Source organism: Oncorhynchus tshawytscha, unplaced genomic scaffold (assembly GCF_018296145.1).
Source record: "Oncorhynchus tshawytscha isolate Ot180627B unplaced genomic scaffold, Otsh_v2.0 Un_contig_6150_pilon_pilon, whole genome shotgun sequence".
Taxonomy (NCBI): domain Eukaryota; kingdom Metazoa; phylum Chordata; class Actinopteri; order Salmoniformes; family Salmonidae; genus Oncorhynchus; species Oncorhynchus tshawytscha.
The window spans coordinates 25,647-53,510 of record NW_024608637.1 but is presented as its reverse complement, the minus strand read 5'-3'; the positions used below and the strand labels follow the sequence as shown (position 1 = coordinate 53,510).

General features: G+C 43.4%; 1 protein-coding gene across 1 annotated transcript; it reads right to left on the bottom strand.

Annotated features, from left to right (window-relative positions):
- Positions 1-8,058: 8,058 nt before the first annotated feature.
- On the bottom strand, positions 8,059-11,192 carry LOC121843689 (endonuclease domain-containing 1 protein-like). Its single transcript, XM_042313457.1, has 2 exons — positions 10,833-11,192; positions 8,059-8,776 (listed from the first exon to the last, which is right to left on the bottom strand). The coding sequence occupies exons 1-2, from the start codon at positions 11,163-11,165 to the stop codon at positions 8,111-8,113; spliced, it is 999 nt and encodes a 332-aa protein (XP_042169391.1). The 5' UTR covers positions 11,166-11,192; the 3' UTR covers positions 8,059-8,110.
- Positions 11,193-27,864: the final 16,672 nt, after the last annotated feature.

The window sequence follows — 27,864 nt, the reverse complement described above, 5'->3', positions numbered from 1 at the left end:
CACACCAAGTCCTTCTCAGACACGGAGGTATTTAATCAGAACCAAACACACCAAGTCCTTCTCAGACACGGAGGTATTTAATCAGAACCAAACACACCAAGCCCTTCTCAGACACGGAGGTATTTAATCAGAACCAAACACACCAAGTCCTTCTCAGACACAGAGGTATTTAATCAGAACCAAACACACCAAGCCCTTCTCAGACACAGAGGTATTTAATCAGAACCAAACACACCAAGCCCTTCTCAGACACAGAGGTATTTAATCAGAACCAAACACACCAAGCCCTTCTCAGACACAGAGGTATTTAATCAGAACCAAGCACACCAAAACCTCAGACACAGAGGTATTTAATCAGAACCAAACACACCAAGCCCTTCTCAGACACAGAGGTATTTAATCAGAACCAAACACACCAAGCCCTTCTCAGACACAGAGGTATTTAATCAGAACCAAACACACCAAGCCCTTCTCAGACACAGAGGTATTTAATCAGAACCAAACACACCAAGCCCTTCTCAGACACAGAGGTATTTAATCAGAACCAAACACACCAAGCCCTTCTCAGACACGGAGGTATTTAATCAGAACCAAACACACCAAGCCCTTCTCAGACACGGAGGTATTTAATCAGAACCAAACACACCAAGCCCTTCTCAGACACAGAGGTATTTAATCAGAACCAAACACACCAAGCCCTTTCCAGACCTGGAGGTATTTAATCAGAACCAAACACACCAAGTCCTTCTCAGACACAGAGGTATTTAATCAGAACCAAACACACCAAGTCCTTCTCAGACACGGAGGTATTTAATCAGAACCAAACACACCAAGTCCTTCCCAGACACGGAGGTATTTAATCAGAACCAAACACACCAAGCCCTTCCCAGACACAGAGGTATTTAATCAGAACCAAACACACCAAGCCCTTCTCAGACACAGAGGTATTTAATCAGAACCAAACACACCAAGTCCTTCTCAGACACAGAGGTATTTAATCAGAACCAAACACACCAAGCCCTTCTCAGACACAGAGGTATTTAATCAGAACCAAACACACCAAGTCCTTCTCAGACACAGAGGTATTTAATCAGAACCAAACACACCAAAACCTTCTCAGACACAGAGGTATTTAATCAGAACCAAACACACCAAGCCCTTCTCAGACACGGAGGTATTTAATCAGTACATGTGACAGTATTGTAGTATTTGTCTATACCGATATCTATGGAGGATAATTGTGTCAAACAGGAAGTCTCACCACTTATTTATTGGAGGATGAAGAAATAATCTCCAATTATCTGTGTTTGTGACCGTTAACATGTGGTGGACGCGTGTCCATATAGGAGGTTCCTTACCAGGCAGAAGGGAGTTGAACTTTAACCTCTGCATCGGAGAGTTACAATGTTGCTGTCACTATGTAACCTACTACCTACAGTAGGACAACGAGTAGTTACAATGTTGCTGTCACTATGTAACCTACTACCTACAGTAGGACAACGAGTAGTTACAATGTTGCTGTCACTATGTAACCTACTACCTACAGTAGGACAACGAGTAGTTACAATGTTGCTGTCACTATGTAACCTACTACCTACAGTAGGACAACGAGTAGTTACAATGTTGCTGTCACTATGTAACCTACTACCTACAGTAGGACAACGAGTAGTTACAATGTTGCTGTCACTATGTAACCTACTACCTACAGTAGGACAACGAGTAGTTACAATGTTGCTGTCACTATGTAACCTACTACCTACAGTAGGACAACGAGTAGTTACAATGTTGCTGTCACTATGTAACCTACTACCTACAGTAGGACAACGAGTAGTAGTACAATGTTGCTGTCACTATGTAACATACCTACAGTAGGACAACGAGTAGTTACAATGTTGCTGTCACTATGTAACATACCTACAGTAGGACAACGAGTAGTTACAATGTTGCTGTCACTATGTAACCTACTACCTACAGTAGGACAACGAGTAGTTACAATGTTGCTGTCACTATGTAACATACCTACAGTAGGACAACGAGTAGTTACAATGTTGCTGTCACTATGTAACCTACTACCTACAGTAGGACAACGAGTAGTTACAATGTTGCTGTCACTATGTAACTACTACCTACAGTAGGACAACGAGTAGTTACAATGTTGCTGTCACTATGTAACCTACTACCTACAGTAGGACAACGAGTAGTTACAATGTTGCTGTCACTATGTAACATACCTACAGTAGGACAACGAGTAGTTACAATGTTGCTGTCACTATGTAACCTACTACCTACAGTAGGACAACGAGTAGTTACAATGTTGCTGTCACTATGTAACCTACTACCTACAGTAGGACAACGAGTAGTTACAATGTTGCTGTCACTATGTATTCTACCACCTACAGTAGGACAACGAGTTTCTGATTAATAATATCCCACCTGTTATCACACATGGCACGACCCCATAACTGTTACAATTACAATAGAAATAACACTTTTATATAACATATTTAATATATATTTTAATATTCCTGTAGAACTGTAAAACAGAGTAAGATTATTTGAGCTTTGGAAACAAGCGCTTTCATAAATGCATGGTGGGCCTCGTTATAAATGGGTGGGCCTTGTTCTAAATGCATGGTGGGCCTCGTTATAAATGGGTGGGCCTTGTTCTAAATGCATGGTGGGCCTCGTTCTAAATGCATGGTGGGCCTCGTTATAAATGGGTGGGCCTCATTATAAATGCATGGTGGGCCTCGTTATAAATGCAAGGTGGGCCTCGTTATAAATGCATGGTGGGCCTCGTTATAAATGCATGGTGGGCCTCGTTATAAATGCACGGTGGGCCTGGTTATAAATGCTTGGTGGGCCTCGTTATAAATGCATGGTGGGCCTCGTTATAAATGCATGGTGGGCCTCGTTATAAATGGGTGGGCCTCATCATAAATGCATGGTGGGCCTCGTTATAAATGCAAGGTGGGCCTCGTTATAAATGCATGGTGGGCCTCGTTATAAATGCATGGTGGGCCTCGTTATAAATGCATGGTGGGCCTCGTTATAAATGCATGGTAGGCCTCGTTATAAATGCATGGTGGGCCTCGTTATAAATGCATGACGGCCTCGTTATAAATGCATGGTGGGCCTCGTTATAAATGGGTGGGCCTCGTTATAAATGGGTGGGCCTCGTTTCGCTGGAGCAGTGTAAAATAAATCAAAATCAAATCAAATCAAATCGAATAAGCTCTATGTCAATGACCCAGCCTTAACGAATTTCGTTTATTTACATATTGAATGTGATTGTCCAACATGTATTTATTTTGTAGAGTGACCTCTTTCCTCTGCTGTGGTGCTGCATTGCAGTCAGCGATGTTTTCTCTCGGTAGCTGTCCATGGTCCTGAAATCAAATCATGTGAGTCTGCTTGGACACCAGCCTGATCTCCAGCCTCTGGTAACTATCTAGTGACTTCTCATGAGAGGCTGATGAGGTGACACTGATTCTTCCAGTCCCTGGTTCCATCCCTGACCAGCGCAGATTTGGACTCGTGTGAAAAAGTTTGCCGCAAAAAAACAGAAGGCTGCATCGTTTTGCTTGGAATCGACAAGCCTTGGTCTCCACTCTCTCCCCATTCCCCATCTTCCTATTGTAGTTAGCCACCGAAAACGTTCGTCGCCCCTCATCTCTTGGTAAATTCCCCTCCTTATCCTGATGTGGCCCAGCCTGCACTAACATATCCCGTAAAGATCCATTCCTATATTTTGTCCACTCACCGGGATCTTCTATGTTTTTTGTCTGGGAGTCGGATTTAGCAGCAGCACCACCACTGTCACCTGGGACTGGGACCGGGAGCGAGGAATCTGAGTCTGGGTCCTACCAAGGATCGTGTGAGTGAACTTCGGGAGAAGGGGGAATGGGGTGGGGGAGGGAGGGAACTGTAGCAACACTATGAGCTGGTGGCTGGGCGCCGCGGGCTGTGTAGTGACCGAACAGGGGCGACGGAGGGCGGCAGACAATTGTCAAAATATCGTCTCAAATTCAGGTGCTGCCATAGGCGACGGTCTAATGGGAGGACTGGCCCTGATCCCGTCTGTAAACCCACAATGAGGACATCAAGTAAGTTTTCATAAATCATTGGGTTCCGTTCAAGAAGAAACGTCAGAGTCGTCTGAAGTGGAGGCATTAATTCATGTTGACATTTACAACATAACATGCTTGGACATTTCATCATTAAGACCTTTAGGGAATAATGTCTGGAGGTGAAAATCCCAAAACATTCTCATTAGATCCGTGTTATATCACCTCCCCTGTCTGATATCTTGACTTTCTCTCTGTCACACAACCTAAAGGTAGAAATGTCATGTTTTAGGTCTTTACAATGTACTGCGACTGGATAATCCCGGTCTTTACTCCTGATTTAACTTTTATAATTCTCTGAGAGGTTTTACCTACATAACACAGCCCACATGGACATTTAATAATGTAGATAACATGGGTGGTGTCTACCTACATAACACAGCCCACATGGACATTTAATAATGTAGATAACATGGGTGGTGTCTACCTACATAACACAGCCCACATGGACATTTAATTATGTAGATAACATGGGTGGTGTCTACCTACATAACACAGCCCACATGGACATTTAATTATGTAGATAACATGGGTGGCGGAGCAGAGTGGCAGAAACAGACCTCTCCTATATACAATCAGTGGTGGGTTGTTAAATTGACCCGACCCCTCCTATATAGTATGTGGTGGGTTGTTAAATTGACCCGACCTCTCCTATATACAATCAGTGGTGGGTTGTTAAATTGACCCGACCTCTCCTATATAGTATGTGGTGGGTTGTTAAATTTACCCGACCTCTCCTATATACAATCAGTGGTGGGTTGTTAAATTGACCCGACCTCTCCTATATAGTATGTGGTGGGTTGTTAAAATCAGCTGGCAGAACTGGGTCTGATAAAACATGACAACGGTTCTAAGGAGTTTTCTGTCTGTCTGTCATTCTGTCTGTGTATCTGTCTGTCTGTCATTCTGTCTGTGTATCTGTCTGTCTGTCTGTCTGTGTATCTGTCTGTCATTCTGTCTGTGTATCTGTCTGTCTGTCATTCTGTCTGTGTATCTGTCTGTCTGTCATTCTGTCTGTGTATCTGTCTGTCTGTGTATCTGTCGGTCTGTCATTCTGTCTGTGTATCTGTCTGTCTGTCATTCTGTCTGTCTGTCATTCTGTCGGTCTGTCATTCTGTCTGTGTATCTGTAGGTCTGTCATTCTGTCTGTGTATCTGTCTGTCTGTGTATCTGTCTGTCTGTGTATCTGTCTGTTTGTCATTCTGTCTGTCTGTCATTCTGTCTGTGTATCTGTCTGTCTGTGTATCAGTCTGTCTGTCATTCTGTCTGTGTATCTGTCTGTCTGTCATTCTGTCTGTGTATCTGTCTGCCTGTATCTGTCTGTCTGTCATTCTGTCGGTCTGTCATTCTGTCTGTCTGTCATTCTGTCTGTGTATCTGTCTGTCATTCTGGCTGTGTATCTGTCTGTCTGTCATTCTGTCTGTGTATCTGTCTGTCTGTCATTCTGTCTGTGTAGCTGTCTGTCTGTCATTCTGTCTGTGTATCTGTCTGTATGTCATTCTGTCTGTGTAGCTGTCTGTCTGTCATTCTGTCTGTGTGACTCTGTCTAGATTTAGGTTCCCAAGGAAGGTAGTCCTGACAGCCCTCAAACCCATCTGGATCTTGACACTCTGAACACGCGTTCTGCATCATATCTCTTACACCAGATAAGATATGTGTTGTATTTTGTAAAAGGGTATTTTCTTTTTTTTTTGCTGCAAAAACTGAAAAACCTGCTTGGAAGGAAATACTGCTGTGAAACCTACAGGAGCCGTATCTTAATTTGATCATCCTGTTGTTGTAGGACTTTTCCTACACAGAATGAAATGCTAATTTGTAATGTATTCCAGGTTCAAAAGGCTTCTGAAGTTTGTATTTTCTTCTTTATAATGTCAGACTTTTTTTTTGACCAAACTATTTTTAACCCCCTACAAAAAATGTCCATTAATTAAAAACAACATAACAATTTCCTGTTGCTGCAGGATCATTTCTGTTGTGTGAAACTTTCTAAAATGAATATATGACATATCTCTCTCTCTCTGCCTCCATCTCTCTATATCTGTCTCCATCTCTCTCTCTCTTTTCTCTCTCTCTCTTTGCCTCTAACTCTGCATCACTCTCTCTCTACCTCCTTTGCTCTCTGCCTCGCTCTCTCTCTGCCTCCCTCTCTCTCTCTCTCTCTCTCTATTTATCTCTTCCTCTCTCTCTATCTCTGCCTCTCTCTTTATCTCCGCCTCTCTCTATCTCTGCCTCTCTCTTTATCTCTGCCTCTCTCTCTCTCTGCCTCTCTCTCTCTCTATTTATCTCTTCCTCTCTCTCTATCTCTGCCTCTCTTTATCTCTGCCTCTCTCTCTCTCTGCCTATCTCTCTCTCTATTTATCTCTGCCTCTCTTTATCTCAGCCACTCTCTCTCTGCCTCCCTCTCTCTCTCTCTATCTACCTCTGCCTCCCTCACTCTCTGCCTCCCTCTCTGTCTCTCTATCTCTGCCTCCCTCTCTCTCTCTATCTACCTCTGCCTCCCTCACTCTCTGCCTCCCTCTCTGTCTCTCTATCTCTGACTCCCTCTCTCTCTCTCTCTCTCTCATCCAAGGTCTTTTTTTCTATACACTACTAAAGTGACACGTCATTTTCCAGGAAGTAGCCTTGTAGTTTTTTGTAGTCTTTCTGAATAGTCTTCAAGGGGTAAAAAACGCATTGCAATGGTCTTCAAGCCAAATAATCCATAAAAGGAATCTAGGCAGAGGTAAATTCATCCAAAACAAAATAAGTATTTTATATATATATATATATATATATATATATATATAATATATTTATCAATCAATCAATCAATCAAAACCTGTCCTGTCCACAGAGGTCATGGATTGGAGGTTTGAAAACTGAAACAAGGCTGACCCCTGCTGGTGAGATGATTTGAGAACACTGCTTGAAAATCCTTTTTTAAATTATTTAACCTTTATTTAACTTGGCAAGTCAGTAAAGAACAAATTCTAATTTCCAATGACGGCCTAACCCGGCCACACCTGGACGATGCTGGACCAATAGTGCGCCGCCCTATGGGTGATGTATGTTTAGAGACATAGTAGCTTCTTGACCAGCTCCAGGTATGTTTAGAGACATGGTAGCTTCTTGACCAGCTCCAGGTATGTTTAGAGACATGGTAGCTTCTTGACCAGCTCCAGGTATGTTTAGAGACATGGTAGCTTCTTGACCAGCTCCAGGTATGTTTAGAGACATGGTAGCTTCTTGACCAGCTCCAGGTATGTTTAGAGACATGGTAGCTAGCTGGTATGCTGGACTGGTTGGACACATAGTCATGGCAAAGTTTGAATGAATAACTGACAACTAAAATAGTGCTTTCAATCGTTTATATTTTTAGCTCAAATAACGTGGTTTAATGTTGAATTGGAACATTTTGGAGTCACTTGGTTACATTTAAACACCATGAGAATAAAACACCAGACTCTCACAGGCTTCATTCATTATAGATGTTTATTCCTTCAGATGGGAAGAAGATGGAGACATACAGTGATAGAATTACATTCAGAACATATAATAGTATCTCCATGGTAACAGTGATAGAATTACATTCAGAACATATAATAGTATCTCTATGGTAACAGTGATAGAATTACATTCAGAACATATAATAGTATCTCTATGGTAACAGTGATAGAATTACATTCAGAACATATAATAGTATCTCTGTGGTAACAGTGATAGAATTACATTCAGAACATATAATAGTATCTCCATGGTAACAGTGATAGAATTACATTCAGAACATATAATAGTATCTCTATGGTAACAGTGATAGAATTACATTCAGAACATATAATAGTATCTCTATGGTAACAGTGATATAATTACATTCAGAACATATAATAGTATCTCCATGGTAACAGTGATAGAATTACATTCAGAACATATAATAGTGTCTCCATGGTAAATGTGTTTTAGAGTTGTCTGTGTTACCACTGGACCAAACTCTGGGACTGTGTCACCTACAAAGAGACACATTTACAATCCTCATCACATGTCATCAACCCTTTCCCGCTAATATCCCCACTTCCTATCTCCCTCTCTCTGCTCTTCTCTCTCTCTTTCTGAGAAGAACCCCTTGGACACTGATCTGGGAACACCTGGACATCACCACCTGGGTAGTGCTGCTTCAACATGTTATACAGCTCTGACAAGGTATGGGGGTTCAATACTTGTTTGTTTGTTTCCTCTTGGTTCTCACCCCAGTGTGCTTTGGCCATCCACTCTTTCTTCTTGCTGTTGTAACAGCAGTAGGCTGTCCACAGGAGATCTGGGATGTTCACTCGGTTGTTCAGTTTGTTGTTGACACTGGGAACTGCTCCAGTCAACACATAGGCCTTGGGTTGACCATTATTATCAAGGCATTGCTTCCGGAGTATCTTTCTAACCGTACACTCCATCTTTCCCCAGCTACCTTCATTAAATGTCTTTACTTGAGGAACAGCATTTGTCAGGGTAAAGGTGGAGTCCTGATTTACAGGTTGGTGAGCAAAAGATTTAGGAAACAAGTGACCTTTGTTCACCTTCTTGTCTTTACCGTATTCATCATAATCCTGATTGACAGCCTGGTGTGTATAAATGACCCCTTGTTTCTCCAGACCCATAACTGGTTCAATTCCTCCGTCCAGCTGTAGGAACAATATTCATCATTATTCACTGAACTGACCTGTATATTAGACCTGTATATCAGACCTGTATAATAGACCTGTGTATTAGACCTGTATATTAGACCTGTATATTAGACCTGTATATTAGACCTGTATATTAGACCTGTATATTAGACCTGTATATTAGACCTGTAGATTAGACCTGTAGATTAGACCTGACCTGTATATTAGACCTGTATATTAGACCTGTATATTCGACCTGTATATAAGACCTGTATATCAGACCTGTATATTAGACCTTTATATTAGACCTGACCTGTATATGAGACCTGTATAGTAGACCTGTATATTAGACCTGTATATTAGACCTGTATATTAGACCTGTATATCAGACCTGTATATTAGACCTGTATATTCGACCTGTATATTAGACCTGTATATTAGACCTGTATATCAGACCTGTATATTAGACCTGTATATTAGACCTGTATATAAGACCTGTATATCAGACCTGTATATTAGACCTTTATATTAGACCTGACCTGTATATGAGACCTGTATAGTAGACCTGTATATTAGACCTGTGTATTAGACCTGTATATTAGACCTGTATATTAGACCTGTATATTAGACCTGTATATCAGACCTGTATATTAGACCTGTATATTCGACCTGTATATAAGACCTGTATATCAGACCTGTATATTAGACCTTTATATTAGACCTGACCTGTATATGAGACCTGTATAGTAGACCTGTATATTAGACCTGACCTGTATATTAGACCTGACCTGTATATTAGACCTGTATATCAGACCTGTATAATAGACCTGTATATTAGACCTGTATATTAGACCTGTATATTAGACCTGTATATTAGACCTGACCTGTATATTAGACCTGTATATTAGACCTGTATATTAGACCTGTATATTAGACCTGACCTGTATATTAGACCTGTATATTAGACCTGTATATTAGACCTGTATATTAGACCTGATCTGTATAGTAGACCTGTATAGTAGACCTGTATATTAGACCTGTATAGTAGACCTGTATATCAGACCTGACCTGTATATTAGACCTGACCTGTATATTAGACCTGTATATTAGACCTGTATATTAGACCTGTGTATCAGACCTGTATATTAGACCTGACCTGTATATTAGACCTGTATATTAGACCTGTATATCAGACCTGTATATCAGACCTGTATATTAGACCTGTATATCAGACCTGTATAGTAGACCTGTATATCAGACCTGTATAGTAGACCTGAATAGTAGACCTGTATATTAGACCTGTATAGTAGACCTGTATATTAGACCTGTATATTAGACCTGTATAGTAGATCTGTATAGTAGACCTGTATATCAGACCTGTATATCAGACCTGTATATTAGACCTGTATAGTAGACCTGTATATTTGACCTGACCTGTATATCAGACCTGTATAGTAGACCTGTATAGTAGACCTGTATATTAGACCTGTATATTAGACCTGTATAGTAGACCTGTATATTAGACCTGTATAGTTGACCTGTATAGTTGACCTGTATAGTTGACCTGTATATTAGACCTGTATAGTAGACCTGTATAGTAGACCTGTATATTAGACCTGTATATTAGACCTGTATAGTACCTGTATAGTAGACCTGTATAGTAGACCTGTATAGTTGACCTGTATAGTAGACCTGTATAGTAGACCTGTATAGTAGACCTGTATAGTAGACCTGTATAGTAGACCTGTATAGTAGACCTGTATATTACTGTGCATCCTGAAAGTATTCAAACCCTTTGACTTTTTCCACATTTGTTACGTTACAGACTAATTCTAAAATTGATTAAATTATACTTTTCCCTCATCAATCTACACACAATCTACACACACACCATAATGACAAAGCAAAACCAGGGTCTGAATACTCATGTAAATAAAGGTATTTCTGTTTATTATTTTAGAAACTATCCTGAAACAGACATGTAATCTTGCTAGACAGACAGTAGTAATTGTCTATTGAAAGTTATTGTTCAACCTTGGCATGAAATGTCGATTTGAAAAGATGTTTAAATTACCTGAGGTTCAATCATCCATGTATCTGGTCTTGTCCCTCTCGGTCCGACCCCAGTGAAGGTGTAGGCTGAGAACACAGGGATCCTGTTGGTCGTGTCGTAGAGAGTTGCAAACCTGTAGGTTTTCTTGTACTTCTGGCAAATCGGCTTGTAGCGGTTCTGGTTCTGGACTGTCCCACCAACCAAAATACCTGGGAGATTTGGAGTTGTCCCCTCCAGGAAGAACGTCTCACAGTCTGTAACATCACTGAACCTCTCTACTACATGAGAGAGAGCAGGAGGAAGGAGAGAGAGGAGGAGGAGGAGAGTAGAGAGATGACTCAATACCCCCATCATCACCTGAAGACTGTACACCACAGAGACAAAGATGAAGTTACAGAGACCAGTTGGTAGACTGGAGAGTGTTGAGCTGAGTCAGGACAGACTGATTTAAATAGTTATTAGAGACCAGTTGGTAGACTGGAGACTGTTGAGCTGAATCAAGACAGACTGCTTTAAATAGGTTTTCAGAGACTCCTCCTTCAGGTGTCAAAACAGACAGGGTTGATTTGCATAAACTCCTCTGTACGTTTCCATGGAAAATGCTTTAACTAATGAAATGTGACTCCCCTCCTGTAGGTCTATTCCATGGGACTGTATGGTGATCAGACCCCTGGGCCTTTTCACAAGAACCACCACAGACATTTTCATTGACTTCATCTGAATTAAACATTTGCCCTAAATCTGCCATTGAGAAGGTCATGTCTTGACTTTTCCTAGATAAGTGTTTTAAAGAAATGAGGAGACTTGGGTATTTGTTTTTGGATCGAAGCTGTAGAGATCATTCAGGAATTGATCTTCTCTCTAATTCATCATTAAATGACCGGTTATGATGGTGCATTCATCAGCTGTACAGTTGCAAGCTGTTATTTTTGCGTTTTGGACCAAAGTGAACTTTTAACACATTGACTTTGTTTGAACATGATTTCATAAACAAAAGGATGACAAGTCATGTTGAATGTTTTTAACCTCCTGCCCTTCCTTCTACTGACGGTTGTCTGGCCAACTGATTATCAAATTCCCCAGGTGAACCTTGACTTGTCAGTTTAATGCAGAATGAATGTACACTCTCTGTTCTCCTCGATGCTGAACCCGGATGTAGTGACTGTCTACACTGAGAGTTTTTCTTCCTCTCTCATGATCTATCAATGCCTCAGGATGTCACTGATTAAACATTATCTAACTGAATGAGGAACTCTTCTGTCATGATTTCTGGGAGAAGGTGTGTCTGAAGTAAACAGAGCACCCGGCCTGCAAGCAGTCAACTTCCTTTTCATTTTGTTTATTACATTGACCAGATCAACATGTACTTGTTAAATGAGTCCTGTCTGGCATAATCATCTGACGCCATCTTAGTTGCCTAGTGGGTAGAGTGTCCACCCTGATAGGGGATTGGGGTTTGATCCCTGGTTGAGTCATACCAAAGACTGTAAAAAATGGGACCAGATGTGTCTCTGCTTGGCACTCAGCATTAAGGAGATGATGGAGTACAAGGCCTTCTAACAGACTATCTTCCTGTCCAGTACTGGTACATCACGCTGCTTCTTGCTACAGAAACAAGAGGCTCTTGTCCTTTGGGTCGTTCTGGTTTCAGACAAGACTTACTCAAGTAGTCAGTTGACAATTAAAATTACATTTCACTCATTTTGTTTCCAAAAGAAACAGGTAAATGTTGATCTTGTGAATTTGATGAATGAACTGAAATAAAATTGTAATAAAATAAGTTAAATGGTGAATTGAGGATTGTCTTTCGGGAGAAAGAAAAAACAGACACAAAATACAAAAACACAATTCAGGAGCCGTGTTGAAAATGTGTGAAATGTCATCTACTATTTCCATGGAATAGCAGCACCGAGGTTACGGTTGCTGAGTTCACATTCATTAATATTCCACAAGGCCTCTGACACAAAAACTCAAAGAACTCCAAATGTTTAGTATGATGTCTCATAAAGGCCTTACCTACATTACAGATATGTTTACATCTGAATGAAACTTAGGCAGATGTGTCCAACTGAATGAAATGGAGGAAGATGTGTCCTACTGAATGAAATGGAGGAAGATGTGTCCAACTGAATGAAATGGAGGAAGATGTGTCCTACTGAATGAAATGGATGTGTCCTACTGGAAGATGTGTCCTACTGAATGAAATGGAGGAAGATGTGTCCAACTGAATGAAATGGAGGAAGATGTGTCCAACTGAATGAAATGGAGGAAGATGTGTCCAACTGAATGAAATGGAGGAAGATGTGTCCAACTGAATGAAATGGAGGAAGATGTGTCCAACTGAATGAAATGGAGGAAGATGTGTCTGAATGAAATGGAGGAAGATGTGTCCAATGAATGAAATGGAGGAAGATGTGTCCAACTGAATGAAATGGAGGAAGATGTGTCCAACTGAATGAAATGGAGGAAGATGTGTCCAACTGAATGAAATGGAGGAAGATGTGTCCTACTGAATGAAACGGAGGAAGATGTGTCCTACTGAATGAAATGGAGGAAGGTGTGTCCAACTGAATGAAATGGAGGAAGATGTGTCCAACTGAATGAAATGGAGGAAGATGTGTCCTACTGAATGAAATGGAGGAAGATGTGTCCTACTGAATGAAATGGAGGAAGATGTGTCCTACTGAATGAAATGGAGGAAGATGTGTCCTACTGATTGAAATGGAGGAAGATGTGTCCTACTGAATGAAATGGAGGAAGATGTGTCCTACTGAATGAAACGGAGGAAGATGTGTCCAACTGAATGAAACGGAGGAAGATGTGTCCAACTTGATGTATTGTGCTCTGACCACTGCTGAGTTTGTTTCCAGTAACTGAAGTAGGTCACAGTGAGAGTTGACACAAGGCTGTGTATGTAGAGTTATAAAATGTGTTTCCTAACAACACTGTGGTCAGAGCAGCACTGGGCTGTTTAACACCTCAGACTCAGCAGCTGTAGATTCTTCAGTTGAGGCCTTTTCTCAGTAAGAGTAGAGGAGACTGGGGAACAGACTAACACTGGGCTGTTTAACACCTCAGACTCAGCAGCTGTAGATTCTTCAGTTGAGGCCTTTTCTCAGTGAGAGTAGAGGAGACTGAGGTCATTTCTGGACAATATTTCAGCAAGTAAAATGATGGTTCTACTTTAGAATGTGGAACACACAGCCAATAGGGATGTTTGATTGTTACACATGATAAATAGTTACACCTGTTCCACATACAGAGGAGTTTATCCAACCCTCCTTGTCCAGTCTTGACCACTAATTATACCAGACAGGACTCATCTTCATAGAGAGGAGTTTATCCAACCCTCCTTGTCCAGTCTTGACCACTAATTATACCGGACAGGACTCATCTTCATAGAGAGGAGTTTATCCAACCCTCCTTGTCCAGTCTTGACCACTAATTATACCGGACAGGACTCATCTTCATAGAGAGGAGTTTATCCAACCCTCCTTGTCCAGTCTTGACCACTAATTATACCGGACAGGACTCATCTTCATAGAGAGGAGTTTATCCAACCCTCCTTGTCCAGTCTTGACCACTAATTATACCAGACAGGACTCATCTTCATAGAGAGGAGTTTATCCAACCCTCCTTGTCCAGTCTTGACCACTAATTATACCAGACAGGACTCATCTTCATAGAGAGGAGTTTATCCAACCCTGCTTGTCCAGTCTTGACCTCTAATTATACCAGACAGGACTCATCTTCATATAGAGGAGTTGATCCAACCCTCCTTGTCCAGTCTTGACCACTAACTATACCAGACAGGACTAACTCTAGGCCAGTTCCTCTGTTGACCTCAGACACACCTTCTTCCACATGTCATCACAGAAAGGTTCATCATTCAGTTAAATAATGTTTACCCAGTGGCATCCTGAGACATTGATACATCATGAGAGAAGAAAATATTAAATTGCCATTTCTAAGCTGCTCATCTATTATGTAAAAACTCACCCCATCACATTCAGAGGCAGAACTTGGAGACAGGAAGGACATCACCCTCTTCTGGTCTTCAACCCACTGGGGCAAGTTCAGAAGACTAGGGTGGATACAAGAGGGCCTGGGGTAGATCACCAGGGACAGGGGCCAAACATGAGGCAGGAGGTACCTGTTTGTCCAAGGGTTCATACCTAATACATACAGAGAATAAATAAGTGACAGCTACAGTACTAAGCATTCTCAGCACCATGAGAGCAGACCTACAGCATGACAGGTAAGTGACAGCTACAGTACTAAGCATTCTCAGCACCATGAGAGCAGACCTACAGCATGAAAGGTAAGTGACAGCTACAGTACTAAGCATTCTCAGCACCATGAGAGCAGACCTACAGCATGAAAGGTAAGTGACAGCTACAGTACTAAGCATTCTCAGCACCATGAGAGCAGACCTACAGCATGACAGGTAAGTGACAGCTACAGTACTAAGCATTCTCAGCACCATGAGAGCAGACCTACAGCATGACAGGTAAGTGACAGATACTAGATTTAGTTGTGTAACTAAAGGACAAAGAATGCATAGGCCTTTATGACAGATACAGGAAGGGAGTGTCATAATGGAAGGGGTTTCATCTGTAAAAAGTCCACACTGCATTTATGGAAAGTTGTGTATCATTCAATACATGGACAAATAGTATGATTAACACAATGCACATCTTCCATTAGTGTAAAGTATTCATGCTTGCAGAATGTCGAGGGAACAGAATAGCCGACCTAACATTGCAGAACCATATTCATGTGTAGATTGAAATGCAAGGCAGATATCGCGATTATCACACCATTAAACTAGATCACATAATACATGTATTAGCTAATCCATGACTGATACATGTTGAATAAAACTGTGTTAAACACTGGAACCGAAAATAAACTACTGTCCAGTAGCATGTTAAAGTTACTGAACTGTAGCCTGCATCACCTTCACACGATTTCACCACTTCACAGACGTCTTACAACATACAACAACGCACAAATATAAGAGATAGTATATATTAAAATAGATACGATTGTAAAAATAGTATTGAAAATGCAGACAAGTGGCCGCTGATTGTCCCGGTAGTTACCGATACCAAACCAATACTACGGGCATCACAGGTAGATGACTGCAGAGATACCGAACCAATACTACGGGCATCACAGGTAGATGACTGCAGAGATACCGAACCAATACTACGGGCATCACAGGTAGATGACTGCAGAGATACCGAACCAATACTACGGGCATCACAGGTAGATGACTGCAGAGATACCGAACCAATACTACGGGCATCACAGGTAGATGACTGCAGAGATACCGAACCAATACTACGGGCATCACAGGTAGATGACTGCAGAGATACCGAACCAATACTACGGGCATCACAGGTAGATGACTGCAGAGATACCGAACCAATACTACGGGCATCACAGGTAGATGACTGCAGAGATACCGAACCAATACTACGGGCATCACAGGTAGATGACTGCAGAGATACCGAACCAATACTACGGGCATCACAGGTAGATGACTGCAGAGATACCGAACCAATACTACGGGCATCACAGGTAGATGACTGCAGAGATACCGAACCAATACTACGGGCATCACAGGTAGATGACTGCAGAGATACCGAACCAATACTACGGGCATCACAGGTAGATGACTGCAGAGATACCGAACCAATACTACGGGCATCATAGGTAGATGACTGCAGAGATACCGAACCAATACTACGGGCATCATAGGTAGATGACTGCAGAGATACCGAACCAATACTACGGGCATCATAGGTAGATGACTGCAGAGATACCGAACCAATACTACGGGCATCACAGGTAGATGACTGCAGAGATACCGAACCAATACTACGGGCATCACAGGTAGATGACTGCAGAGATACCCAATACTACGGGCATCACAGGTAGATGACTGCAGAGATACTGAACCAATACTACGGGCATCACAGGTAGATGACTGCAGAGATACCGAACCAATACTACGGGCATCACAGGTAGATGACTGCAGAGATACCGAACCAATACTACGGGCATCACAGGTAGATGACTGCAGAGATACCGAACCAATACTACGGGCATCACAGGTAGATGACTGCAGAGATACCGAACCAATACTACGGGCATCACAGGTAGATGACTGCAGAGATACCGAACCAATACTACGGGCATCACAGGTAGATGACTGCAGAGATACCGAACCAATACTACGGGCATCACAGGTAGATGACTGCAGAGATACCAACCAATACTACGGGCATCACAGGTAGATGACTGCAGAGATACCGAACCAATACTACGGGCATCACAGGTAGATGACTGCAGAGATACCGAACCAATACTACGGGCATCACAGGTAGATGACTGCAGAGATACCGAACCAATACTACGGGCATCACAGGTAGATGACTGCAGAGATACCGAACCAATACTACGGGCATCACAGGTAGATGACTGCAGAGATACCGAACCAATACTACGGGCATCACAGGTAGATGACTGCAGAGATACCGAACCAATACTACGGGCATCACAGGTAGATGACTGCAGAGATACCGAACCAATACTACGGGCATCACAGGTAGATGACTGCAGAGATACCGAACCAATACTACGGGCATCACAGGTAGATGACTGCAGAGATACCGAACCAATACTACGGGCATCATAGGTAGATGACTGCAGAGATAACCAATACTACGGGCATCACAGGTAGATGACTGCAGAGATACCGAACCAATACTACGGGCATCACAGGTAGATGACTGCAGAGATACCGAACCAATACTACGGGCATCACAGGTAGATGACTGCAGAGATACCGAACCAATACTACGGGCATCACAGGTAGATGACTGCAGAGATACCGAACCAATACTACGGGCATCACAGGTAGATGACTGCAGAGATACCGAACCAATACTACGGGCATCACAGGTAGGGACTGCAGAGATACCGAACCAATACTACGGGCATCACAGGTAGATGACTGCAGAGATACCGAACCAATACTACGGGCATCACAGGTAGATGACTGCAGAGATACCTCTGAACCAATACTACGGGCATCACAGGTAGATGACTGCAGAGATACCGAACCAATACTACGGGCATCACAGGTAGATGACTGCAGAGATACCGAACCAATACTACGGGCATCACAGGTAGATGACTGCAGAGATACCGAACCAATACTACGGGCATCACAGGTAGATGACTGCAGAGATACCGAACCAATACTACGGGCATCACAGGTAGATGACTGCAGAGATACCAACCAATACTACGGGCATCACAGGTAGATGACTGCAGAGATAAAACAATACTACGGGCATCACAGGTAGATGACTGCAGAGATACCTGAACCAATACTACGGGCATCACAGGTAGATGACTGCAGAGATACTAACCAATACTACGGGCATCACAGGTAGATGACTGCAGAGATACCGAACCAATACTACGGGCATCACAGGTAGATGACTGCAGAGATACCGAACCAATACTACGGGCATCACAGGTAGATGACTGCAGAGATACCGAACCAATACTACGGGCATCACAGGTAGATGACTGCAGAGATACCGAACCAATACTACGGGCATCATAGGTAGATGACTGCAGAGATACCTGAGACAAAACTGCAGATACTACTTCACAGGTAGATGACTGCAGAGATACCTAACCAATACTACGGGCATCACAGGTAGATGACTGCAGAGATACCGAACCAATACTACGGGCATCACAGGTAGATGACTGCAGAGATACCGAACCAATACTACGGGTAGATGACTGCAGAGATACCGAACCAATACTACGGGCATCACAGGTAGATGACTGCAGAGATAGAACTGTATAATGTTTTCAATTCACTTTTCCATTCTTCTTATAACTCCACAGATATAGGAATAAGATTACAATCCATTTCATTCAACCTTATAAAAGATACTTCCTCTGTAAACTCTCCGTTTGATGTAAACAACGATCCGATGAAGGGAAAGTGTCTTCTTCTTCTGTGGGTTTTATGGCGGACTACACACAAAAAGGTGCTTTGCTGCCACCAACTGGACGTTTGATACACAAAAAAATCAATAAAAATATATACAGTGGGGCAAAAAAGTATTTAGAAAGAAAATCACATTGTAGGATTTTTAATGAATTTATTTGCTAATTAAATAACTACTTTTTTGCCCCACTGTAACTCCAAACATAAATGTGATACTAAAGTGATACTAAAGTGATACTAAATTAATCCATCCACCCTAATAAAATAGTACATTATCAAAACAAACAAAACTCACACTTCTTCCTTCTTTTAGTTCTCTACATGTCCCTTCTCGGGTTCTAGGACCTGAGAGGGTGGTACGGTTCTAGGACCTGAGAGGGTGGTACGGTTCTAGGACCTGAGAGGGTGGTACGGTTCTAGGACCTGAGAGGGTGGTACGGTTCTAGGACCTGAGAGGGTGGTACGGTTCTAGGACCTGAGAGGGTGGTACGGTTCTAGGACCTGAGAGGGTGGTACGGTTCTAGGACCTGAGAGGGTGGTACGGTTCTAGGACCTGAGAGGGTGGTACGGTTCTAGGACCTGAGAGGGTGGTACGGTTCTAGGACCTGAGAGGGTGGTACGGTTCTAGGACCTGAGAGAGGGGTGGTACGGTTCTAGGACCTGAGAGGGTGGTACGGTTCTAGGACCTGAGAGGGTGGTACGGTTCTAGGACCTGAGAGGGTGGTACAGCTCTAGGACCTGAGAGGGTGGTACAGCTCTAGGATCTGAGAGGGTGGTACAGCTCTAGGACCTGAGAGGGTGGTACGGCTCTAGGACCTGAGAGGGTGGTACGGTTCTAGGATCTGAGAGGGTGGTACAGCTCTAGGACCTGAGAGGGTGGTACGGTTCTAGGATCTGAGAGGGTGGTACAGCTCTGAGGGTGGTACAGCTCTAGGACCTGAGAGGATGGTACGGCTCTAGGACCTGAGAGGATGGTACGGCTCTAGGACCTGAGAGGGTGGTACAGCTCTAGGACCTGAGAGGGTGGTACGGTTCTAGGACCTGAGAGGGTGGTACAGCTCTAGGACCTGAGAGGATGGTACGGCTCTAGGACCTGAGAGGATGGTACGGCTCTAGGACCTGAGAGGATGGTACAGCTCTAGGACCTGAGAGGATGGTACGGTTCTAGGACCTGAGAGGGTGGTGGCTCTAGGACCTGAGAGGGTGGTACAGCTCTAGGACCTGAGAGGGTGGTACGGTTCTAGGACCTGAGAGGGTGGTACAGCTCTAGGACCTGAGAGGGTGGTACGGTTCTAGGACCTGAGAGGGTGGTACGGTTCTAGGACCTGAGAGGGTGGTACAGCTCTAGGACCTGAGAGGGTGGTACGGTTCTAGGACCTGAGAGGGTGGTACGGTTCTAGGACCTGAGAGGGGGTACGGTTCTAGGACCTGAGATCTGGGTGGTACAGCTCTAGGACCTGAGAGGATGGTACGGTTCTAGGATCTGAGAGGGTGGTACAGCTCTAGGACCTGAGAGGATGGTACGGTTCTAGGATCTGAGAGGATGGTACGGTTCTAGGATCTGAGAGGGTGGTACAGCTCTAGGACCTGAGAGGATGGTACGGTTCTAGGATCTGAGAGGGTGGTACAGCTCTAGGACCTGAGAGGATGGTACGGTTCTAGGATCTGAGAGGATGGTACGGTTCTAGGATCTGAGAGGATGGTACGGTTCTAGGATCTGAGAGGGTGGTACGGTTCTAGGATCTGAGAGGGTGGTACAGCTCTAGGACCTGAGAGGATGGTACGGTTCTAGGATCTGAGAGGGTGGTACAGCTCTAGGACCTGAGAGGATGGTACGGTTCTAGGATCTGAGAGGATGGTACGGTTCTAGGATCTGAGAGGGTGGTACAGCTCTAGGACCTGAGAGGATGGTACGGTTCTAGGATCTGAGAGGGTGGTACAGCTCTAGGACCTGAGAGGATGGTACGGTTCTAGGATCTGAGAGGATGGTACGGTTCTAGGATCTGAGAGGGTGGTACAGCTCTAGGACCTGAGAGGATGGTACGGTTCTAGGATCTGAGAGGGTGGTACAGCTCTAGGACCTGAGAGGATGGTACGGTTCTAGGATCTGAGAGGGTGGTACAGCTCTAGGACCTGAGAGGATGGTACGGTTCTAGGATCTGAGAGGGTGGTACAGCTCTAGGACCTGAGAGGATGGTACGGTTCTAGGATCTGAGAGGGTGGTACGGTTCTAGGACCTGAGAGGATGGTACGGTTCTAGGATCTGAGAGGGTGGTACAGCTCTAGGACCTGAGAGGATGGTACGGTTCTAGGATCTGAGAGGGTGGTACAGCTCTAGGACCTGAGAGGATGGTACGGTTCTAGGATCTGAGAGGGTGGTACAGCTCTAGGACCTGAGAGGGTGGTACGGCTCTAGGACCTGAGAGGATGGTACGGCTCTAGGACCTGAGAGGATGGTACGGCTCTAGGACCTGAGAGGATGGTACGGCTCTAGGACCTGAGAGGATGGTACGGCTCTAGGACCTGAGAGGGTGGTACAGCTCTAGGACCTGAGAGGATGGTACGGCTCTAGGACCTGAGAGGATGGTACAGCTCTAGGACCTGAGAGGGTGATACGGCTCTAGGACCTGAGAGGGTGGTTTTGTCCAATCATATTCTCCCTCTGGCCCCAACTCAAATTTTCCAAAAACAAATGGCGGCCATGACACTTCCCCTGAAAGCTCGAAAGATGGTGGAAGCAGATGATGAAGTGGATTCTGAATACAACGGCTGTAGAATCAATGAGAATTGGAGTATAGTCCAAAAGAATGGAAAATGGCCGATCTGACCACGACTCCATTTTGTTGCTCCCAGCCTATAGACAGAAACTAAAACAGGAAACGCCCATGCTCAGGTCTGTTCACGCTGGTCCGACCAATCGGATTCCACGCTTCAAGATTGATTCGATCACGTGGACTGGGATATGTTCCGGATAGCCTCAGACAACAACATTGATGTACACGCTGAAAGTGCATCAGTGATGTTGTACCCACGGTGACTATTAAAACCTTCCCCAACCAGAAACCAGAAACCGTGGATTGATGGCAGCATTCGCGCAAAACTGAAAGCGAGAACCATTTAATCATGGCAAGGCGACCGGAAACGCGACCGGAAACAAGCTATTCCCTCTGCAAGGCAATCAAACAAGCTAAGCATCAGTATAGAGACAAAGTAGAGTCGCAATTCAACGGCTCAGACACGAGAGGTATGTTGTCAGGGTCTACAGTCAATGTCCTGCTCCCAGACAGACTAAACAACTTCTTTGCCCGCTTTGAGGACAATACAGTGCCACTGACACGGCCGCTACCAAAAACCTGCAGACTCTCCTTCACTGCAGAGTAAAACATTTAAATGTATTAACCGTCGCAAGGCTACCACCCTCACAGACAGCGTGGTGAAGAAGATGCACAATCGAGAGCATCCTGGCGGGCTGTATCACCGCCTGATACAGCAACTGCTCCGCCCACAACCGTAAGGCTCTCCAGAGGGTAGTGAGGTCTGCACAACGCATCACCGGGGTCAAACTACCTGCCCTCCAGGACACCTACAGCACCCGATGTCACAGGAAGGCCAAAAAGATAATGTAGGACAACAACCACCCGATCCACTGCCTGTTCACCCCGCTACCATCCAAAAGGCGAGGTCAGGACAGGTGCATCAATGCTAGGACCGAGACTGAAAAACAGCTTCTATCTCAAGGCCATCAGACTGTTAAACAGCCATCACTAACATTGAGTGGCTGCTGCTATCATACAGACTCAATTTCTAGCCACTTTAATAATTAATAGTTGGATGTAATAAATGTATCACTAGTCACTTAAACAATGCCACTTTATATAATGTTTACATACCCTACATTACTCATCTCATATGTATATACTGTACTCTATACCATCTACTGCATCTTGCCATCTTTATGTAATACATGTATCACTAGCCACTTTAAACTATGCCACTTTGTTTACATACTCTTGCCTATGCCGTTCGGCCATCGCTCATCCATATATTTATATGTACATATTCTTATTCATTCCTTTACACTTGTGTATATAAGGTAGTTGTTGGGAAATTGTTATATTACTTGTTAGATATTACTGCACTGTCGGAACTAGAAGCATAAGCATTTCGCTACACTCACATTAACATCTGCTAACCATGTGTATGTGACAAATAAAATTAGATTTGATTTATAGCGTATAGCCTAGACCTACTCTAAGAAACGTATCAGATATAGACTATAGCCTAGACCTCCTCTAAGAAATGTATCTGATATAGACTATAGCCTAGACCTCCTCTAAGAAACGTATCTGATATAGACTATAGCCTAGACCTCCTCTAAGAAACGTATCAGATATAGACTATAGCCTAGACCTCCTCTAAGAAACGTATCAGATATAGACTATAGCCTAGACCTACTCTAAGAAACGTATCTGATATAGACTATAGCCTAGACCTACTCAAGAAACGTATCTGATATAGACTATAGCCTAGACCTACTCTAAGAAACATATCTGATATAGACTATAGCCTAGACCTCCTCTAAGAAACATATCTGATATAGACTATAGCCTAGACCTCCTCTAAGAAACATATCTGATATAGACTATAGCCTAGACCTACTCTAAGAAACATATCTGATAAAGACTATAGCCTAGACCTACTCTAAGAAACATATCTGATATAGACTATAGCCTAGACCTCCTCTAAGAAACATATCTGATATAGACTATACCCTAGACCTCCTCTAAGAAACATATCTGATATAGACTATAGCCTAGACCTCCTCTAAGAAACGTATCTGATATAGACTATAGCCTAGACCTCCTCTAAGAAACGTATCTGATATAGACTATAGCCTAGACCTACTCTAAGAAACGTATCTGATATAGCCTATAGCCTAGACCTAGACCTCCTCTAAGAAACATATCTGATATAGCCTATAGCCTAGACCTCCTCTAAGAAACGTATCTGATATAGCCTATAGCCTAGGCCTTCTCAAATAGGCCCTGGTCTAAAGTTGTGCACTACATAGGGAATAGGGTTCAAATAGTCCCTGGTCTAATGTAGCACAACATACGGAATAGGGTTCAAATAGGCCCTGATATAAAGTAGTGCACTACATAGGGAATAGGGTTCAAATAGGCCCTGACCTAAAGTAGTGAAGTAAACATGGAGAACCCTGAACTCACCATGTTACCAATCTGTCACCAATCACTCTGCTGATCCATCAGAAACCAATAAATATCTCCAGGTCTGTTGAACAAAGTGATTTTCATTGAAACTGGGGTCATACTGACACACACACACACACACACACACACACACACACACACACACACACACACACACACACACACACACACACACACACACACACACACACACACACACACACACACACACACACACACACTGTCTGCAGTGATTGTCATTATAATGTAATGTATTAATGCATTTATTTTCTATTGTACAGAGTTGTCTACTGTTGTCTGTCGCCCCCCAGTGGTTCTTTGTTGTAAGAACGAACGATATCCTTCCCAAATGGGACCCTATTGTAGTGCACTATAAAGGGAATAGGGGGCCATTAGAGACATATCTAACTGGAATATGTTGTTGCACTACGTCCTAATGATTAGCTCTGGTCCAGTGTGTGACGTGCATCTTGATGGTGCTGAACCGTGTTGATGGATATAACACCCTGGACCAGAGCTACCTAACAATACACAGCTGGATAATAAGTCCTGTTATCTGATATTCTGAATAATGTTGTATTTTATACGTTGTTAAACTGAGTTAAAAGGAGAAACCCGCACACTGCTCTAGCTGGTATCACTGCTCTTGCTAGTATCATTGCTCTTGCTGGTATCACTGCTCTTGCTGGTATCACTGCTCTTGCTGGTATCACTGCTCTTGCTGGTATCACTGCTCTAGCTGGTATCACTGCTCTTGCTGGTATCACTACTCTTGCTGGTATCACTGCTCTAGCTGGTATCACTGCTCTTGCTGGTATCACTGCTCTTGCTGGTATCACTGCTCTTGCTAGTATCACTGCTCTTGCTGGTATCACTGCTCTTGCTGGTATCACTGCTCTCACTGCTAGCTGGTATCACTGCTCTTGCTGGTATCACTGCTCTTGCTGGTATCACTGCTCTAGCTGGTATCACTGCTCTAGCTAGTATCACTGCTCTTGCTGGTATCACTGCTCTTGCTGGTATCACTGCTCTTGCTGGTATCACTGCTCTTGCTGGTATCACTGCTCTTGCTGGTATCACTGCTCTTGCTGGTATCACTGCTCTTGCTGGTATCACTGCTCTTGCTGGTATCACTGCTCTTGCTGGTATCACTGCTCTTGCTGGTATCACTGCTCTTGCTGGTATCACTGCTCTAGCACTGCTCTAGCTGGTATCACTGCTCTAGCTGGTATCACTGCTCTTGCTGGTATCACTGCTCTTGCTGGTATCACTGCTGCTATCTGCTCTAGCTGGTATCACTGCTCTAGCTGGTATCACTGCTCTTGCTGGTATCACTGCTCTTGCTGGTATCACTGCTCTTGCTGGTATCACTGCTCTTGCTGGTATCACTGCTCTTGCTGGTATCACTGCTCTTGCTGGTATCACTGCTCTTGCTGGTATCACTGCTCTTGCTGTATCACTGCTCTTGCTGGTATCACTGCTCTTGCTGGTATCACTGCTCTTGCTGGTATCACTGCTCTTGCTGGTATCACTGCTCTTGCTGGTATCACTGCTCTTGCTGGTATCACTGCTCTTGCTGGTATCACTGCTCTTGCTGGTATCACTGCTCTTGCTGGTATCACTGCTCTGCTGGTATCACTGCTCTTGCTGGTATCACTGCTCTTGCTGGTATCACTGCTCTTGCTGGTATCACAGTATCACTGCTGTTGCTGGTATCACTGCTCTAGCTAGTATCACTGCTCTAGCTGGTATCACTGCTCTTGCTGGTATCACTGATCTTGCTGGTATCACTGCTCTTGCTGGTATCACTGCTCTTTATTCAGCTTTCCGTATCGGCCTCAAGACCTTCGTCAGAGCTTTGTGAGTGTTAGTCGTTTCCACCCTTATGTAGACATGGCATCGAATGGGGTTGGAGTCGAGGGGAAATAAACACGTGATACCAAATATAACAATGTGCATTTATAAGTATTCTAATAAAGTGTGTACATAAAACGTATGAAACACGTCCAGGGCCGGACGTTCTGTTTGGGTCCATTTTTGTCTCAGCTAAACGTCGGAGGAACAGAACATAATAGCAGCCCAATTAAAAGTCCTCTGCTACAAATTAAACACCATTTTTAACACATTTAGTTAGTAGGGTATATAATCAGTTCAATGTCAATAAAATAGCCTAATATTTTTAATCTGATTACATTGATAAAATCACCAGTGGCCTGGTTGTTCTGCCACCCAAGACGAGACAAAAATAATTACATCTTAGACATCCTTATGAAACTAAACATGGCACATTCAAAAGTGACCTTTCCACCCAGACAGAGGCTCTACTGATGGAGAAAACTGTAGGCTTCAAGTGCTGGCTTCTCTTTCCTTGTAAAACCCAACAACAGAAGTGCTTCCCTAAACGCTGCCTGGGTTTAAACACATATATTCTATTTTCAGAAAGAGAAAAGCTCAATTGTAAGGGACAGAATAGCAGTCAAAAAAACTCTCTCCTCAAAAACTGTAGGCTGCAGTTTATCTTCAGATTGTCGTAGAGAGGAATAGATATATCTCAATTTGCATCGCGTCTTTCTCGGGCATTTTAGAGGTTGTTTCTACCATGACGTCACAGAGTTAAACATTGTTATAGAACACTTGATATCATCTGGATACGTTTTATGTATTTATTTACAAATATAAAGAAAACAATAGATGTCATGTTGCCCTTTTCTTTAACAAAGGATACGTGATACCCTCAGTCAAGTGGAGCCCTGGTTTTAATCAAACACACCAAGCCCTTCTCAGACACGGAGGTATTTAATCAGAACCAAACACACCAAGTCCTTCTCAGACACGGAGGTATTTAATCAGAACCAAACACACCAAGTCCTTCTCAGACACGGAGGTATTTAATCAGAACCAAACACACCAAGCCCTTCTCAGACACGGAGGTATTTAATCAGAACCAAACACACCAAGTCCTTCTCAGACACGGAGGTATTTAATCAGAACCAAACACACCAAGTCCTTCTCAGACACGGAGGTATTTAATCAGAACCAAACACACCAAGTCCTTCTCAGACACGGAGGTATTTAATCAGAACCAAACACACCAAGTCCTTCTCAGACACGGAGGTATTTAATCAGAACCAAACACACCAAGTCCTTCTCAGACACGGAGGTATTTAATCAGAACCAAACACACCAAGTCCTTCTCAGACACGGAGGTATTTAATCAGAACCAAACACACCAAGCCCTTCTCAGACACGGAGGTATTTAATCAGAACCAAACACACCAAGTCCTTCTCAGACACAGAGGTATTTAATCAGAACCAAACACACCAAGCCCTTCTCAGACACAGAGGTATTTAATCAGAACCAAACACACCAAGCCCTTCTCAGACACAGAGGTATTTAATCAGAACCAAACACACCAAGCCCTTCTCAGACACAGAGGTATTTAATCAGAACCAAACACACCAAGCCCTTCTCAGACACAGAGGTATTTAATCAGAACCAAACACACCAAGCCCTTCTCAGACACAGAGGTATTTAATCAGAACCAAACACACCAAGCCCTTCTCAGACACAGAGGTATTTAATCAGAACCAAACACACCAAGCCCTTCTCAGACACAGAGGTATTTAATCAGAACCAAACACACCAAGCCCTTCTCAGACACAGAGGTATTTAATCAGAACCAAACACACCAAGCCCTTCTCAGACACGGAGGTATTTAATCAGAACCAAACACACCAAGCCCTTCTCAGACACAGAGGTATTTAATCAGAACCAAAC